The following is a 17,527-nucleotide window of genomic DNA, read 5'->3' on the forward strand; positions in this document are numbered from 1 at the left end:
CTAGATGAAGTGCACTACATGGGAACTAATTCAAAACACTAGGGTTATACGATAGTGGTTGAATGTTTTCTCTTATGGTTAATACAACACAACCCAGTACTGGGTAACTATATTTTCCGGGGAAAAAATGGTTAAATGTAGGGATTGTAGGTAGGATTTTAAATACCAAGATAGGCGTTTAAGGTAGGGTTTTAAGTTGTAAACTGGATTTTTTTCGTTTTTAGTAATGTCAAGATGTGAGTATTTTAGTTCATCGTTTTGTATTGGTTTTAATCTTGTCAAGTCTTTCATTTTTGTACTTGTTGCAACTAGTCATATTTTGTTAGTTTAGTCCTTTAAATTCAAAGCAAGTAACAATAAAATGAAGCATTTAACAATGACAATTATAATACCATACGTTTAAACTCATTACAAAACAAATCCAATAACTTCAAAATGAATTTATCTCAAATCAAATTAAATAAGTTCCAAACTTAAATCATCTCAAACTAAACGGTCAAGTCTTCCACTTCCCAGTTTGCTTCATTGTTTAGATCAGGCAAGCTACTCTATGGTGGTACTGTTGCATCATTTTGATGTAATTAGAGCAAAGAATACTAATAAGCATAAACAATGTATTTATATTAAAAAATAATTAATCAAATTTGTTATACTTTACCTTAATTTCTTTCGCTAGCCGAGGAGTTCCTCCTCTTCTACCACTACATCTACCATGGCCTCTACCGCCACCTCTACCACTACTTCTACCACCACCTCTACCCCTCATATTACCTATAACTCCACTTCTACCACCCGTTTGTGAACTTCTAAAGTATGAATCAATTTACCCTCGATATCTATTCAACCTTGGACGTCCACGAGAGGCTATATATCTAGGATCTCTTATATTTCTTTCTTCACCCTCACCCTCACCCTCACTCCCACCCTCACCCACACCATTATGTATATCTTTCAATTCTCAGTTTGAAACTATCATATCATCCCAATTCAAAAGGTCATGCTCCAATCTGTTCAAATCATACTTAATATATTGCCTCATCACTTCATTATCCAATACAATATCACAAACCCGTTCAAAATGTTTCAATAGTTCCCTGTATATCATGTAAAGAAATGTTTCAAGTGTGGACGAACAACATCTCTTCTCTGCCTTTTCAATATATACCTCTCATTAACGTTTTCAATCCTCTTATGAGACAACACCTTAAGTATATGGCATCATAGAATACTTCGTGTTTCAAACCACTTGCACATGCAACTTAGATATTCGCCAATATGTGTATATTCAACCATGAAGATAAATGGATCTCTAGTGTTAAAACTCTTGAGCGAATAATCAGTTATAATGTATTTCTCCACTCTAGGATTTTCTTGATGATCAGGGGTGCTGATTTCATAATGGTACAGTTTCCTTAACTGTACTTGAAAAAATTCAAATACTTCATGAGTATAACATGCTTGAAGTTTTTCCTCCCATGCGAATTCAGATAAACATTTTGGTTCAAAGCACCTTGACCTATATTCAGCTTCCAATTCTTTCTCGAACTTAGCTCTTATGGCTAACTCATATTGCTGAACAAACAACTTCAAAGTACTTTGGCGGGTGATAAATCCATCAAAAAAGCATGCATTCCTTCACTTCTTTGTGTGGACAACATGCCAGCCCAAAAGTGGTCATTTAGGTATACAGGAAATCATTTTTCTTTTCCAAATAAAGCTTATAATGATTATAAGCTTGTCACCGAAGAACTTGAGTAATGATTATGATTATGTGTCCCCTTCTTGCAATTGAAGCTTTCTACTCTTTAGAATATAATTTCTACGGTCCTTTGGGGTACAACCCAAATTTTCGGAGCCACCAACAAGTACTCCAGCGACTTTTATATTTTTGTAGGGTCTTAAGCGAGCAATAACTTTGGCTGTAAGAGCTCTCTTAAGAGACTTACTCAGCGACATGTGTCCAGCCATCAATCACGATAGTGCTGGTTCCAATTGATGATTATGCTTTTTAACCACTTTTGAAACACGCCATGAACCATTCTCCTCCAAAATTCCATTTATTCTAGCACGACAGTTCCTCCTCTTGGTAACATACTTGTTCCTTGATTTCGTAGACCTATCACAACCATATTGTACTTGCCTTACAATATCACCACCTTTTTTGTTTGATATTTTTTTGACAATACAAAACCCTGATAATCTTGCATATTCTTTGTAAAAATCAAACATAACATCCTTATTATTAAACCGCATTCTAGTAATTGGACCTATTACTAGATCTTTTTCATTAAACTCATTAGACATTTTCCTATCATCTCCACCTTCTCCCTCTTCCTTTAAATAATGGTCGTCATCATCATCATTATCATCAGCTGCAGCAGCAGCAGCAGCATCGTCACTATGATCTTCTCCATCATTAAAGTTGCCATCTGAATCAATGTTGACCCACTCACTTCATTCATCAAACTATCGTCTGAATTCAACCCTAAAGATATGTGTAATGCATTCCTTAGTTGCTCCGACCTAGTTTCTAGGTTGTTGTTCAAGTTTAATTGGCTTCGAACTAGTTTCTTGGTTAGCATTCATGTTTAGGTTAAGGGAATGGTGGTGAATTATATGTTTAATAAAAGCTCTCTTATCATATGTGTATGGTATAACAACGTTACTCTATTTATATACCGTATAAATTTTTATTTAACAATATATGTATACATATGAAGGCTTTTGATCTTCCCATCTGTATAAATTTTATTTTAAAAAAATACATAACAGTATGTGTATACATACGAAGGCTTTTGATCTTCCCATGAGAGAATGATGAATTTATGGGATCAGTGTTTTGGGATAATCAATAGTTATTAATTTGTTTGGGAGGAAAATATTTTGGAGGGAAATAATGGTTGTTAAGCCAAATATGAAATCAAGGGTTTTAAGGTCTTTACACGGGTGTGGCCATCGTTGGCCATTATTAGTGTGGCCAAATAGCAGCTCTCATAATTTAAATTAAATTAATACTCCAACAAGTGCTTTAGCTTGCTTTCGGAAAGTGCGAAATGCGTGGATCTTTGAGTCAAATCTGTTTCTATAATCAAGTCCTAAGATTATAATCATCACCATAATCCTAGAATTTGTTGGTGGTTTAATCATTAACAAAACAGTCCTTTATTTAGCAGGCTTTTAATGCAAACCTAAACATATTTATTATTTACTTCCAATACATGTGGAGATGTAGCATAAAAATGAAGGAATCAAATTTAAAACAAATCATCTAATAAACTCATGAAATTTAGTTACTTTTAATAAAAAAAGAATCTTTTCAAGTGGCTGGGTAACCTTTTGAATATTGAGGGAAATTGCGGAGGAGGAAGTCATCTGGATGAGTGGTCATCTCTTTTTAGTCCATGATATTTGGTTATTTATCTATCTCTGTATTCTTATTTATATTTTTCCGTTATGAGTTTAAATTTTCTCATTAATGTAGAATTTCTATAATATATGTATTGTAATTTTGCGAAACGTAATGACTTATAATTTTAGCTTGTCACTTGTAGGCATCTGAAATTTATTGAATTTAAATCCAATAATTATTTGGATTATATTTTAAATTCAATATATATATATATATATATATATATTAGTTCAAATAAATATTATGGACTAATATAATTGAATTAATTATATAAATCTAATATATATGAATTAAATAAATAAGTCTTAATTCATTGGGCTAGCCCATTTAATTGGGCTAAAGTGATGAGCCCACTTCATTAGGCCCAAGATGCCATCTTCTTAAAGGCCCAGTTTGGTGCCACGTGTCAAATGACGTGGCGCGCCAAGTCAAACGGAAGAGCCAATAGGATCATGTCACGTGTCAAAATGACAAGGCATGTCAAGTCACATTAGAAGACCAATGAAATCGCGCCACGTGTGCAAGTGACATGTTTTGGCCAATCAAATGCGGTCATGTCACATTTCAATTTGATTGGTCGGAAAGAGTTTGTTATTATCACAACTCCTTCCTTCCACAACTATAAATAAGGGTCTTCATAACTCAGAAAAGACGTCAAAAGTTATAACAAAAAGCAAGAAGGAGCTCGTGGATCAAACACTGTAAATTCCTCTACAAGTTTCAAGCTTCAAGCAATCAACTTCAAGCTCAAGAACGAAGAACAAATCAAGTTCAAGCTCAAGAGCGAAGAACAAAGGTCAAGTTCAAGCAATCAAGCTCAAGCTCAAGAACAAGATCATCGTTCGTGGCAACAACTACATATTCAAGATCGAGCTCAAATGCCCTTGAATTTATTTACTATTGGAAAGAAAAATCAGAGGATTCATAGGGATTGTAACACTCAAATATTTGAAATAAAATACTACGATTGTTGTGATATTTTTCGGTCTTGATTTTATTTTCTTGAGGCAAATTTATTGTCTACAAATTCTGGCACGCCCAGTGGGACATTCTCTACCTCTCATCTCAACTTTTCAATCACCAAAGTTCAGGAATATTGAAATGGCTTCAAAGAAAATCAACTCCCGTTCAACTTCCACCAAGGCTACTAATTCCAGGTTCTATGCTGATGTGGAAAGCATCCTCGATGTTACCTTTGGAAGCTTTGGACCAGTTACGAGAAGCAAAGTAAGCTCGTTAGGACAACAAGCACCCTAAGTGTCGTCCGCATCAACCCCTGTTTTCGGATCTTCATCCTCAAAAGGAGCAAGATCTTTCACAAATGCACCCGAAGGAGGAAGCGATGTTGCTGAAAAGATCAAGAAAACTCTTGCTCTGCTTGACCTCTCCGGATCCAAGAACTCTGTTGTGAAGGAAGATGATGATACTTCAAGTGATAGATCCTCCCCACTTACACCACATAGCGTGAGCCAATCAAGGATCAATCTCTGTGAAAATCTATGCTACTCTCCATCGTCCACGACAATCATGCAAGCCATGGTGACAAATAGCCAGCCACTCCTACAAATGTCCATAGCCAGCCTCTCACACCTCCATACTGGTGCATTCGCGTATCTCCTCTGCACATGTCGGGACCATCTCAATCTCGCTTAATCGCATCTTATCTTCCGCAGAGGTCACTCCCACCTTGCCTCGGATATCTTCATATCTTATCCTATTTCTCCTAATATGACCATACATACTAATTCAGCCCCATCTATTCATAATTAAATGATTGTAACCAAAAAAAATTGAAAAAGAAATAAAAATCCATTATCTTTCATTCCACTTCAAAGAGCCCTTTTAGCTCATTTCCCCACCAGGTTGTCCCCTTTGGCACAACTACTGAAAGAATGAAACACATTGAACAACAAAAAGACAATCCTAAAATTTGGTGGAGAAGAAGAAATATGCTCGAGCAATAGAAAAAAGAATACTGAAGAAAACCGTAGAAGTTGCCTAATTGGAAATCACAGAATTTCAAAAAATAAATTAGAAGTTTTTCACAATTACGAAACTAGAACATGTAATGGACTTTAAAAATCACAGGTTGCCGCAAAGAACCCAAATTTCTCTTCTAAATCTTACCATTTGAATGTTCTATTATCAGTAGAAAGCTCTTATCATTCAAGAAATCAACACCATCACGGTTGCGATTCAATATGATTGGTATAATGAAGCAATTGCTAGTTAGGGCTACAAAAATCTTTACAACTCTATCTATAACCAAAATTATATACCAATTTTAAATACAAGTTTAGTTGAGGTTTTAATAAGTTATGACCAAACATGTCCTCCGTCAACCTTCTTCTGTTTCTTCTTTCTCTTCTTTTCTTGTTTTGTGTCTTCCCTTGCTTCAATACCTTTTGTGTGTATTTCCCATAATTTAGTCTTTGCATTTCCAAATGGAGCATCCGACCGTGAATACATCAATTGCTGAGGACATCAGAAATATAGTCTATTCACACCTCATGAACTTGGAAAAGAGTCTCGACAGAAAATCAAAATCGCAAAAGACCTACCGCGCGATGATGATCCATTGCAGCTAAGTTGACACCGAGGATATCTTTGCGTTCCTGTGACAGTCAGACAATTCATATCAAAAGTAGAATCCCACAGTGGTTCTCCATTTACAAGCTTATTTATAAAACGGAAAAGGGTCAAAATACCTCTAAAGTATGCGAAATTCATAACATTTGCCCTTCATTAATAGTTAGCCCAACCCAACCATATCCCTGTCGTTAATTATTTGGGCCCTTATTGCACATAAAACTTAACTGAGCATAATTAGAAGACTAACAGGGGCACATTTGGACCTACACGCAATTGTGCAACCACTTGTGAAGTCAAAATCTTTATAAAACGATAACATAATGGGATGATGTGTGCAGGTAGTGGAAGTCATGGACATGGTTGAATAGTTTCGTTTTTTAGAGAAGAAAAAAACAAGGAACATTTTCAACTTTGCTAAAATCTCTCAAGAAAGGCATAGCAAATGTGCTCATCGAACTTACCTTAACTCTTGCACGAATGTCTTTTAGTTTGGTCAAGAGGGGTCTAGCAGAGAGAGTTGAAACCAGTTGGTGATGATAAAGTTGCAATAACAGTGTTGCTACCCTAATAACAAGCTCCAGCTGCAAAAACAGTATAAGGGGTAACTACAGTGAAATTCAAGATTTGACATAGCTTGTAAACAGCACAAGACAGGAACTTCATTCAAGCAAAGCATACTTTCTACATTTACAAGTCCGAAGACATTATATTACCTAGTTGAACGTGCAAAAATTTGCCTTACTTTGTACAGACACACATAAGAAAAAACAATTGTTGATTGCTACTGAAATTACCCATTCTCCACTCCTTTGGAGATTGACCTTAATATCAGAAGATCCTACTCAATTATTTTGTTTTACAAAAAAAGCACAATATTTGCGTTATAAATATATATGCAACAAATTCAACATGTCCTTGAAAGGAAATAACACCTTATCTGGTATAGAGGCCCAATTCTCCAGGTATGACATGAGCTTCAAAGCATAAGAAAAGGGTAAAGGCTGCAAGGATTATTTAAAATATAATCAAAAATCAAAAAATTGACAGGATACAAACCATTTAAACTCAATTGAAAAGCCAAAATCAGAGAGATACCAAATGTTAATCTGTGTAAAGCTTGGAAAAGTTGAATTATGGATTCTGTGAGATTGAGTAGGATGATAACACACTATTGGAGTCAATCATTAGAGCGATTAGAAAAAACTAATGGTAGGTTTTTCAATGATGTCATTCTACAAGACAAGATGCTAACAGAAGCTAGATGATATGATTTAGGAAAAACATAAGTATGGAAAAAATATAAGACCCTCTTGAGATTAAACTTAAAGATTTCCATTTTGGGCTTGTTTCAAATTAATTTCACGACCCTCAGAAGGAAGTTTTATCTCTTATTACGCACCATCAGAAGTTAAATGGGACGGACCAATAAGCTTCCCATTATCAAAAATAAATTTATTCTGGCCCCCACATTTAGGCACAGTGTCTCCAAGTAGCAATTTGCAAACTTAAGCTCAATAGAATATGCATGGTAAAGCTTTAACCTCAAGTGTATGGAATCGCCAAGATGACATTTGAATTGAAACAGTTGAATAACATTTCAGGTCAGGAAATAATTACTAAAAAAAAGCTCATTTTCCTAATTAAGATGAAATCATTACTTCAAAATAGTCAGTTACCTGGAAAGCTTGCTCCAGATCATTAGTATGAACACTAGATAATGTACGAAGAAGATAATCAGACGGAGAAAGCCCAAGCATGAGAATATTCGGCCTGAATTCTGAAACTCTGCCCTTTGATTTATCCTCCTACATGTAAAACTAGTATTCAGCATTCATGAATTACCAAGTCAAAATTTATGATGACAGTTTCCTTTTTTATTGAAGAAAATTCACTAGCCACTTATTACCCTCCACATCCAATCACCCAGTTCCAAAGAAAAAGGAGAGCAAGGAAAAGACACATATATTTGACAACCTTTATTCACATTTTCTCTATAAAAATCTTGTGCATCAGTTACACTCAAATTATTTGGATAATTCAAAAATCATTTTATGAATGTTGTATCAAGTAGGCTTCAGTCTATACAAAAAGATTACATCAAACTAAAACCACTCTACTCTATTTTCATTCTTCTAACTCTTTTTCCAGTAAAGGAAGAACAATAATTAAGAAGATGCTTCCAGGTAAACAGAAACTAAACCTCATGTTGAGCAATTCGCTTCAGTTCCGCATCTGCCATGTCCAGTGCTTCAATGATAGAATCTGTAGCAGTAAGAGTTTCTTGAGTCTTTTTCCCCGCTAATGCCACAGCTCCCTCCTCTGGAAGTTCTTCCTTTAGTCCGTACTTATTCTCAAATCCATTGTCAATGTCTGATTCAAACATCTCTTCCAATCTCTTCTCTTTCTCTTCCTGCAAATCCAAGTAGCAAGTAAAAACTTTGCTTAAACTGTCTAAAGCTGATGCAGGCATTAATTAATTTACACAGAATACCTCAAGAAAAAATAGTTGTTCAGTACGATCCCAACGGCGTATGGACCGATCATGAGATCCTGTGACAATAAAATCACCAAGGTTGCTCATAGCAAGACAGCAAACTTCAGCATGGTGACCTTCAAGGGTTAAAAGCAACTCAAACTTGTCAGCATCCCAGTACTTCACCAAGCGATCTCTCCCCGCAGTAAAAAAGTAATGGGTTTTGCGCACAAACTTAACTCCCGTAACGCTGCCACGAAAGCAACAGAGTATCAGCATTTGTTAGTAGTAAAACGCTACCTACTAGATTACTTAATACTGTAATCAAAGCACCTATCAGCATGCGCAAAAAGTGACTTATGACAATCCCCGAAGTCTAGACCCCAAATCTTCACATTTTTGTCCGCAGACCCACTGACAAGCAGATCCCCATCTGAAGAAATATCCATACACAATACAGGCAGGTTGTGACCGTAGAGTGAAAGAAATAACTTGAGTGAATCCATATAGTAGACCTGAAAACATATGGACGTCATAAGTATTAAGATCAGACAGAAACAGGAGCCTTAATACAAATGCATTCAGTAGACTACAAACAACAATGATGCAACAGAAAAACAACTGATTTAAAGGTTTTAACAGTGTAATGAAAACAACCTAGACAGAAAATTTGGAACCTGATTTTAGGATCTTGTCTCAGTCACAAACCTTTTCAAGGCTGTTCAAATGGGTATAAGTTTGGGAACAAGATATTTTAGGAAGTAGGTTGACTTTTAATGAGGACCTTATTATCAGGTTTCTCTAGTCAGCTTACTATCATATCACTTTAACTGGAGAAAACCATTGTTTGATTTTGCTTGACAAGTTCTGGTTTTAATTACTTTCAGGTCCTACTTCAATGCATAATAGTTTCACCAACAAACGTAATGAGCTCTGCGATAAAACATCAAATGTATTTTTTATAAGAAGCAATGAGTAAGCCAATGAATAAAACTAGTATTAGGAAATTGAACAGAAATATATATGGTGAACAACGCGCAAAGCCTTAAAATCTGATACGACAAGCAGCATTTGTTTCTCATAACATAGGTACCAAATAATGTTTCTACCCACCATCTTAAGGAAACTGAAAATGGAAAATGTTGTTGACTGTAGTAGGTAACATTGCTATCACCGTCAAAGAAATTACTTAAGAAGAGCTTAACTTATAATGTTACACAATACCCCTTTATTTAAAAAAAATGTTACACCAAGATAGTTGATCAGACAATTTCACAAATACTTTGATAAAGAATACTTCCAAGTCCTAAGAGATGAGGATTTCCAACTTTAAAGCTGTTCTTCAGAAATCACAACATGGACAATTCAAATAAGTTAGACTCTTACCTTTACCATGTTATCCAACAAGGCAGCAGCAATAAATTTACCATCAGGGCTCGCAGCAACCACTTGAACATCATCATGCAGTTTTAAGCTCCTTGTGGGAGATGCAGTTAAATGCTTAGACCCCTGTATCTGTATGTCCATAAATAGAACCCATCATTATTCACCAGCAGGAATATTATACAGGTTCTCTTATCCAATCAGAAACTAGTGCATGTCAAAAACAAGAGCGTGGTTGTAGGAATCCCAATCCAATTTTGTATCAAGGACTTGACATATTTATATTAGATAAATGCCTATCCAGCTGCCTCAGTGTGCTGATCACTTCCACAGAAGTACTAAAATACAGCAATTAATTATTACAGTATATTAGTATGTGGTGAAGTGTAAATATTCTTTTTCATAGGAATCCAAGGGTCTCTCTCCTAAACCAACCAACATGAGATCCCAACATTTGGAATCATAGTGCAGATAACAGCACTACACTATGCAGAGTAATGACGATTTGGTATCTGTTTCTATATAGAGAAAGTTAGATTACGTACTTCACCAGCCTTTTGCACCATTTGAAATTCCCAGAATTTAATGTCCTGATCGGCACTGCTGGTGAGAAAACCTGTTCCATCTGAAGTTAAAGCAATTGACTGAACAGCACCGCCATGGGCTTCCACTACTTCCACACAAGTAGCGCTCCTAACGTCAATAAATTCCAGGGTCCCACCTTTTGTACCAACAACCGCATACTTGTTACCTGGAACAAATAGTCCACAGAGACCATATCCTGAATCAATTGTGTGGAGGCAAGAACCAGTAGTAGGGTTCCATATTTTAATTCCACTGTGACTAGTCGACATCAAAAGAGCGTTATCTGAGCTGAGAGTAACACTTGTGACAACAGCACGATGCCCCTGAAGCTCAATAGCGCTCAATTCAGTAGTTGAACTGCTTTCTATAGCATGAAATTCCAATAAATTATTGTTCAACGACAATGCTAAGGTAGCCAGTGAATTCTTTGAAGTAACTGGGGAGAAAGAAATTGAGGAGATCTTCTTTCCAGCCCGTAGAGTCTGATGAAGCTTGAAGATATCCAGAACTGTAACAACAGGATTGCTGCCTCCAATATCTGCCTCTCCTTTATCCGTTGCCTCAAGGCCTTCTTTGGCAGCTTTCTTCTGCTTCTTTCTACTGACTCTTCTTTTCGCTTTGCGTTTAGATTCAGACTCGTCCAGCACACGGAATATTTCCACCATCTTCCCTGCAACTTGACAAGCCAACAGGTTTCCACACTTGTTAAACCTCACTGTTGCAACTCTATCCTTGCTTTGGCGTTGAATTTCACCAAATGACTTGAGTACTTCCCATTTGTTATCAGTAGGCAAGTCCTTATTTACATTTGTTTCGCTTTTTTTAGCTATCAATTGTCCATCAGCAAAATCACGCTTTATAGTGTAAAAGCGAAGCTCGGGGTCAGCAGAACCAGTGACTAGATATCTTTCCTCAGGGTCAATATCTATGGACCAAATTTCAGTATGATGGCCACTTATAATCTGCATGCAATGTTGAGTATCAAGATCCCATACCCTTAAAAATTTGTCCTTAGAAGCTGTTGCCAGTTTTTTGCCAGAATCTAAGAAAACAAGATCAGTAACCTGCAGCAGCATATGGCAATTAATGGAACATAATTAGACACATGATGAAGTCAGAAATGAAAAATACGTTAATTATTCCTAGATTGAAGATAGTATGAACCTGATCACGATGTCCCCGAAGGCGAAACAGGCCAGTCTCACCCACCACATCCCATAAAATAACGTCATTATCTTTGCTTCCAGATGCTAGTAATGATCCAAGCTTACTGTATCGTAGGGCCGTCACAGCCCCTTTATGCCCATTCAGTGTTGTTTCACATATCCCTTTCTCGGAATCCCAGATTCTAATGCTTCCTTCAGCATAACCACTTGCTATCTGCAATTAAGTCCAATTTATCACTACTAAAACCATGAAAACAAATCTTAAGTTTCACAACCTTTTCCTATGAAATAACCACTATAAGAAACACATGATGTGTCCATACAACACGTCATGCACTATACACCACTTTTATTGTTGAACAAAATCCCTAGGAGCATACGGGAAATAATAATAATTACCGGGAAAAATCATACTTGAAATAATATTTCCCAATTTACCATACCTGTATCAGAACTTATCCAAAAAACAAATCAATCAATCAAATACACCTCAAGACCAAACTAGTTAGGATTGGTTATATGAAAACTTCCAAGTTCATTCTGCTTATTTGGACCCATTTCATTCCACTACTCAATAAAACCTAGAAACACACTACCTAATGTAAGTGAGAAAATAACAACTAATAACTCTCAAACTAGTTGGTATAGCCTGCCACATAGACTGCTTGAACCAAGCTTTTATTATAAGACATGCTATATTTTCTTCCCCCATTGCTAGTAGGTTGATGATAGAGTGTTTGCTTTCATTGTGTTATTATCTTAGCTACATTTTTTAGGTCAATCGCATTAACTTTATGATTTTAGGCCTACCCCATTCCCTTTCTAGCACCAATTATCTACATCCATTTCCACTTCAACTGCAAGTCTATGAAAGACATGACCAAAGAAAATAAAAACAAGTATAGCCTGACCTCTCTATAAAAATTATCCTCCATAACAGTATTTACCAACTATTCTGCAATGAGTGAAAGGCTATCAATGCTTCCAGAGCTTCCAACTCAGCTCTTTTTTATGTCATCTTCTGGTCTCTGTTTGCCTCTACTTTTCATGTCAAGCGTACAGTCTAGGTTAGTGGAATTGCGCTACGAAATCCTCCCTCCATACCATGACCGGAGTCTTACAAGACTTAGACAGCTTCGAGGTTCAAATAAAATAGTATGAGTTGTAAAAGTGTTAGACCTATATAGGACCACCTTTGGTCGGTCTCATCCTCTACTTAATTTTTCATGTAATTTTATACTCCTATTTATATAGTATTCTTTATAACAGCAGCAGCAAAAAAAACTATCAAAACAAACGAAGCTATAGAGAGTTCTAACAATTGTATCAAACAAAGCAGTGTTGCAATGACAAATACAACTGAAATTTCGAAATTGTCTCCAGCACTATAATTAACAGGTACAAAAAAGGAAGGAAAGAGAGATAGATGATTTACATGGGATGATGAAGAAGAGGAAGCAATTGATGTAACGGCAAGGGAAGGTCCTTTTTTTAAGTTAGATGACGGAGCTAGGGTTTTGGTACAAACACCTTGCCTCACATGCCATACACCGATTTTCTCTAACGCCGCAGCTAGCAGGTGTTTGCCTGAGCTGTCATAGGCTATAACTCCCGATGATATAACTCCAAACGAGACCGCCGGCTCGTACCTGTGGTAACCCTTCACCATTGATTAATGTATTGTAGGTAAGGTATGTTGTTATAGTTGAAACCGCTAGGCTAGGTTTAAACTCTAATTGGGTTTTTTTTCATATGCTTTTATTTATAATAGTTTTTACATTGCCTTAAATCTTCAATCAATTATGTTATATATAATAATTTTTTATGTCAATTTTTTCATGTCTATAGTCGTTTTTTCAATAGAATGACTAAACTATCGTCTAATTTTAAATCAAAATAGCGCATACCTTCAAATTGTGCTGATAAATATATACACCAATATTTTACTTTAATGCAAGAGTTATGCATTGCCTAAGTTGAAAACCTACTTGTTTTCACGTCCCGGCTGCATGGCCATGCATTTCGTTCCTTCTTACATAGTACTATTCATGATAATTAATAGGAGAACACTTTGGATTTTTATAAGCTTTTCTGATACAGTAGCTAGTATATATCGCCTTCCACAATGGCTATAGTTTTTGTTTAACCAAAAAGTAGTTTTGTGGTCAAAGCAAATAAAAGAATAATCCGAGTTTCTAATAACCAATATTACTTCACTTTTCCTAATATAGATGAATCGCAAATAATAAAAATAAAATATTAAGAGAATAAGAAAAAAAATATATTATTGATAATCGCAGCTTTCTTCCAAAAGGTGTAAATAAGATCTTTAAGTAGCAAAGAAAATATAAGCGATCACTAATATAATTTCGGGAATTTATTGATGATCTTACAAGATATGGTAAAGGAGATTTATATAAGGGTACAATATGTAATTGTCCTGTCCTTTTTAATTCCTATCCGTTACTAATATTTATTACATTGATTACGCGTTACATGGGTGATTTATACGTAATAGTTATGGTAATAACAACCAATCGCGCAAAATCAAGGATTATGCTGATTTCTTTCCATATTCGCGGCTATTAATGAACCTTCCTTCTTCTTTGTCTTTAGTTATCCATCCCGCACCTATTTTCTTTTTTCCAGCTGTCAGGTATGATATCTTTGTAGACGATCCCGTGGGTGTTTTACTCATGCCTTCTCTAATCTTCACTCTCCTTTATTGTTTTGACTCTTATGTCACCTGTCAACATATTATTAGTCCATGTGGAGAGTCTATTTTTCCACCAATACAGATAGTCCCCCACTTTCTGAATATTCTCAACTGAATATTCGGGAAGTGGGGAGTTTATTTATGGTGGGAATGTCTTGCCGCCTCTTCCCGATATCATTATGATTTGCTTCAGAAGTTTCATTTAATGATCGAGACACGTGTCTTATCGTGAGTGGCTCTGCAGTTTGCAGCAGCTTTTTAGAGTTTCTATGGTTGTGTCAGTTCGACGTGACGGTCCATGATGACGTTTTTCCTTATAAATACCGCATCATGCGTCTTCCAAAACTTCATGTACTCTCTTTCATTTTATTGAATCCTCTTTGCAACTTTCTCTTTCTCTTCGTGCTTCTCTCTCTACTAAACAATGACTTCTCAATCTTCAAACCCTTCCTCATCCTCTGATTCTCGTCGTGCTATTATAGTAGACGAACTCCCTTCTTCTATGGCTCCGATTAGAAGTAGGAACAGAGGTGGTAGACCTCGTAGTCTAGGTTCTATACCTAGTCGGAACACTTATTCTTCTAAGAAGAAATCTTCAAAGCCTTCTTCTTCTTCTAAGGCTAAATCCACAACTACTCCTAAATCTTCTTCCAAAATTAGGGATCAAAATGAACTATTGCCTGAACCTTTAGTTTCAGAGATTGTTCCTCAAGAATTTTCTTTCATCTCTGATTGTGAGGCATGGAGTAAAGAAGTTTCCTCCATAGCAGTACTTAATCCTGCTGGCCGTTATCCTTCTCTTATCAAATCCGGTATTCTTCCTCTTGTACGTAGAGAATGCCACTAGAAACCTGACCTCCCAATCATAGCCCCTAGTGCTGATGACCGAATAACCACCTACCATGAAGGCTATTCGTTCATCTACTTTTATCCTTTCACCTTAGGATTCAAGACTCTAATTGACCAAGTGATTATAGAGTTCTATTGTTTTCAACATTTGCCTTCGGAAAATAGGAACGATAATATGGATGGCAGTAGCTTACCTTCGCTACTTGGCGGGTTTAGTTTTCGCCCATTTCACTTTCCTACATCTCCTCCATCTGTATTCTCTGAAGCTTCTTCGCGAGGGTGTTTTCATACTCGCAACAAGAAGTAAATGCATCTTGGTTAGTCTTGAAGATGATCACGATCGAGGCTGGTATGCTCGGTTCATGGCTGTCCCAACTTGTGCTTTAGTGGGAGAAGAAAATATGCCCTTTCCCGAAAAGTGAAATTTTGTACGTAAGTGTTTTCCTTTACTTTTACGTTCTGCCATTTTTCATTTGTTAGAATACTAACCTTCTTACTCGTATTTTCTTCCTTTTCAGCAATCATGGAAGTCTTCGGTAAGCTTCCCGACTTCCACAATTGGGTAGAAATGATGTTATCTGCTGCTCATATTGAGCAAAGATCTTGTAAGTTTCTATCCCAAAAAATATGGTGGAAAGTTAAAACCCATAATATGTTACTTTACTTTACCATTAATTTTTTTCCTTTTTTATTCTTAATTTGACATCCTTTTTAATTTTCAGGATTTGCAATCCACGGAGTTCGTCCCGCTCCAGCTCCTGCTGTTAGACTCGATGATAACACTGCTCGGGAGCGAATTTTGAATGTGTTCTTCAAAGAGGAAGAATAAAGAATCCCTTACCTCCGATGAAGAGGATAAAGATGAAGGTTCCTTGGTGAAGAGGCCTCGAGTTAGGAGGCAAGTCATTTTGGATGATGAGTACAACGTTCCTCAAGATCATCCTTTAGACTTTGTGCCTTTTCACTTAGTTGATGAACCTGAGGGTGTCCCTCTGGAAATTTCGGAGGATGAAGATGTTGAGCTTGCTTAGACCCCCTCCCCCCCCCCCCCGAGCCTTGTTAAAAGGCTATTTGCTCAATGATTTGAGGTTGAAGAGGAAGAATTTGGTTTTATTTCTGAAGAGCCACCTCTTGGATCTTGCTACTCTTCCTATGAGTTGGGTTGCTCCCGTTGTTGTCCCTCGAGATGAAGTTGGTCCTTCCACCGGGCGCGGTATGAAACAAGTTATGATCGAAGTCCCTGAGGGTATTAGTTTGCTGAAGAAATCTCACCGAGCTACGGTTTAATTGAAGCCCTTGATCGACCCCCTCGAGAGAAGAAAACTTGACTCTCACTCCTCTATTACTCTAATGAATGATGTAATTCATTCTGCTCTCAAGGTATGTCTTCCTCTTTTACTTTTTTCATTTCTTCCTTCCTTAGGTTTATAACACATTTCTCTTTGACTTTTTTGGATCAACCTAACAGGTACAAAGCTAATGAGAAGATTATCTTGGACTCAGCAACAAGCTGCAGAGTTAAGAACGGAAGCTGATAACTGGAAAGAGCAATTCGAGAGCCTTCAAATAGAGAAGGATGTCTTGGCCGGTGACAAAGAGACACTAGAGCAACAACTTAGGATCACTGTTGTTGAGTTAGCAATAATGAAGTTTTCTTCTAATCAGGTAGAGAAGGGGAAAGCTAGGATGTTGGCCACTTTTTCTGAGCAACATTCAAGGGTAACCAAGGAGATTCGAAGTTTAATAGAACTTCTAAATCAAAAAGAAGTGTACGCTGGTGATCTGATCCAGGCATTGACTCAAGCTCGAGAAGATCTTTGCACCTCCTCCAACAAAGTTAATGTCATGACCCAATTTCTCTTATATGCCGTGATGGCTCCCAACATCGCCGCTAGGTAAGCCAACGGTGAACTGACCATGTAATTGTTCTTTTTAATAAATTTCCAAGTAGTTGAAACTCCATTTAATAAGAAAATAAGGAGTAGAAAATTTAATAAAGTGAAGCAAAATCGAATAAGAGAGCAAATGCGGTGAAATAAATACTCCAAAACCATAATGTCTACTAGCATGTGTTCCAATACATGGTGTCACAAGTGCATGAGCGACTAGTAGAATAAACAAAACACTAAGCTATTGTTTGAAGTAGAGTAGACAGAAAGTAAATACAAAAGAGAGACTTAGGGTGCTGCAGAACAGACTCATAAAGCAGCTCACCACTAGGCCTCGGGGTAAGGGGGTGCGTGCCGGAATGACTGCCAGATGCACCTACCTCAGATCCTGCACGATTAGTGCAGAAATGTAGCATGAGTACATAAACAACATATACCCAGTAAGTATCCAATCTAACCTCGAAG

General features: G+C 36.7%; 2 protein-coding genes across 3 annotated transcripts; both read right to left on the reverse strand.

Annotated features, from left to right (window-relative positions):
* Positions 1-1,971: 1,971 nt before the first annotated feature.
* LOC104112741 (protein FAR-RED IMPAIRED RESPONSE 1-like) lies at positions 1,972-3,388 on the reverse strand. Its single transcript, XM_070183580.1, has 2 exons — positions 3,334-3,388; positions 1,972-2,429 (listed from the first exon to the last, which is right to left on the reverse strand). The coding sequence occupies exons 1-2, from the start codon at positions 3,386-3,388 to the stop codon at positions 1,972-1,974; spliced, it is 513 nt and encodes a 170-aa protein (XP_070039681.1).
* Positions 3,389-5,574: 2,186 nt separating this feature from the next.
* Positions 5,575-13,347, reverse strand: LOC104112736 (uncharacterized). Of its 2 annotated transcripts, XM_009622745.4 has the most exons (12): positions 13,044-13,347; positions 11,607-11,822; positions 10,403-11,506; positions 9,861-9,989; positions 8,808-8,989; positions 8,493-8,724; positions 8,202-8,411; positions 7,678-7,806; positions 6,934-7,002; positions 6,463-6,582; positions 5,971-6,024; positions 5,575-5,884 (listed from the first exon to the last, which is right to left on the reverse strand). In XM_009622745.4, the coding sequence occupies exons 1-12, from the start codon at positions 13,275-13,277 to the stop codon at positions 5,726-5,728; spliced, it is 2,838 nt and encodes a 945-aa protein (XP_009621040.1). In that variant the 5' UTR covers positions 13,278-13,347; the 3' UTR covers positions 5,575-5,725. The 2 variants fall into 2 exon arrangements, with proteins under 2 accessions (XP_009621040.1, XP_018632085.1); XM_018776569.3 differs by lacking the exon at positions 6,934-7,002.
* Between the last annotated feature and the right edge of the window lie 4,180 nt (positions 13,348-17,527).

This window comes from Nicotiana tomentosiformis, chromosome 8, assembly GCF_000390325.3.
Source record: "Nicotiana tomentosiformis chromosome 8, ASM39032v3, whole genome shotgun sequence".
NCBI classification, from domain to species: domain Eukaryota; kingdom Viridiplantae; phylum Streptophyta; class Magnoliopsida; order Solanales; family Solanaceae; genus Nicotiana; species Nicotiana tomentosiformis.